The sequence below is a fragment of the Condylura cristata genome, unplaced genomic scaffold, assembly GCF_000260355.1.
Source record: "Condylura cristata isolate star-nosed mole 26May11 unplaced genomic scaffold, ConCri1.0 scaffold00013, whole genome shotgun sequence".
In the NCBI taxonomy this organism is placed as follows: domain Eukaryota; kingdom Metazoa; phylum Chordata; class Mammalia; order Eulipotyphla; family Talpidae; genus Condylura; species Condylura cristata.
Genome location: NW_004567114.1, coordinates 54,643 through 55,127, shown reverse-complemented (window position 1 = coordinate 55,127; position 485 = coordinate 54,643). Strand labels below are relative to the sequence as shown.

The 485-nt window shown below is 71.1% G+C and overlaps 1 protein-coding gene across 1 annotated transcript in view; it reads left to right on the top strand.

Annotated features, from left to right (window-relative positions):
• Positions 1-485, top strand: part of MTA1 (metastasis associated 1) — a 19,596-nt gene that overhangs the window by 7,424 nt on the left and 11,687 nt on the right. Inside the window, exon 6 of the mRNA XM_012724352.1 lies at positions 349-466. Within this exon, the coding sequence (XP_012579806.1) occupies positions 349-466 (118 nt within the window). The remainder of the gene's footprint in view (positions 1-348; positions 467-485) is intronic.

The window sequence follows — 485 nt, the reverse complement described above, 5'->3', positions numbered from 1 at the left end:
GGGGTTCCACCTCCGGAGCTGGCCTGCAGCCAGACCGGAGGAGTGGGGTGGGGGCGACCCCGCTCCCTGCGGCATTCGGGCCGCGGGTCCAGGCAGCTTGGTGCTCGGGGCAGGCGAGGGGGGACAGCGGCGGCCCAGACGCCAGGCCAGAGGCCACGGCAGGGAGGGCCGGGCTGGTGCTGTCCAGTGTGGCATGTTCCGTGACTGGCCAGGCCTGGGCACCTTGTGGCCAGTGTGCTCCAGGACAGGCCTTCTGGGTGTCGGGGACAGTGGCCATGGCCAGCTGGTTCCGGGACAGCGCGAATGGCCCTGCCGCCGCCCGCCGCCCATGCCCCTGCTGCGTTGCAGGACTTCTTCTTCTACTCCCTCGTGTACGACCCCCAGCAGAAGACCCTCCTGGCCGACAAGGGGGAGATCCGTGTGGGGAGCCGGTACCAGGCGGACATCACCGACCTGCTGAAGGAAGGTGGGCGCCAGCCGGGCGG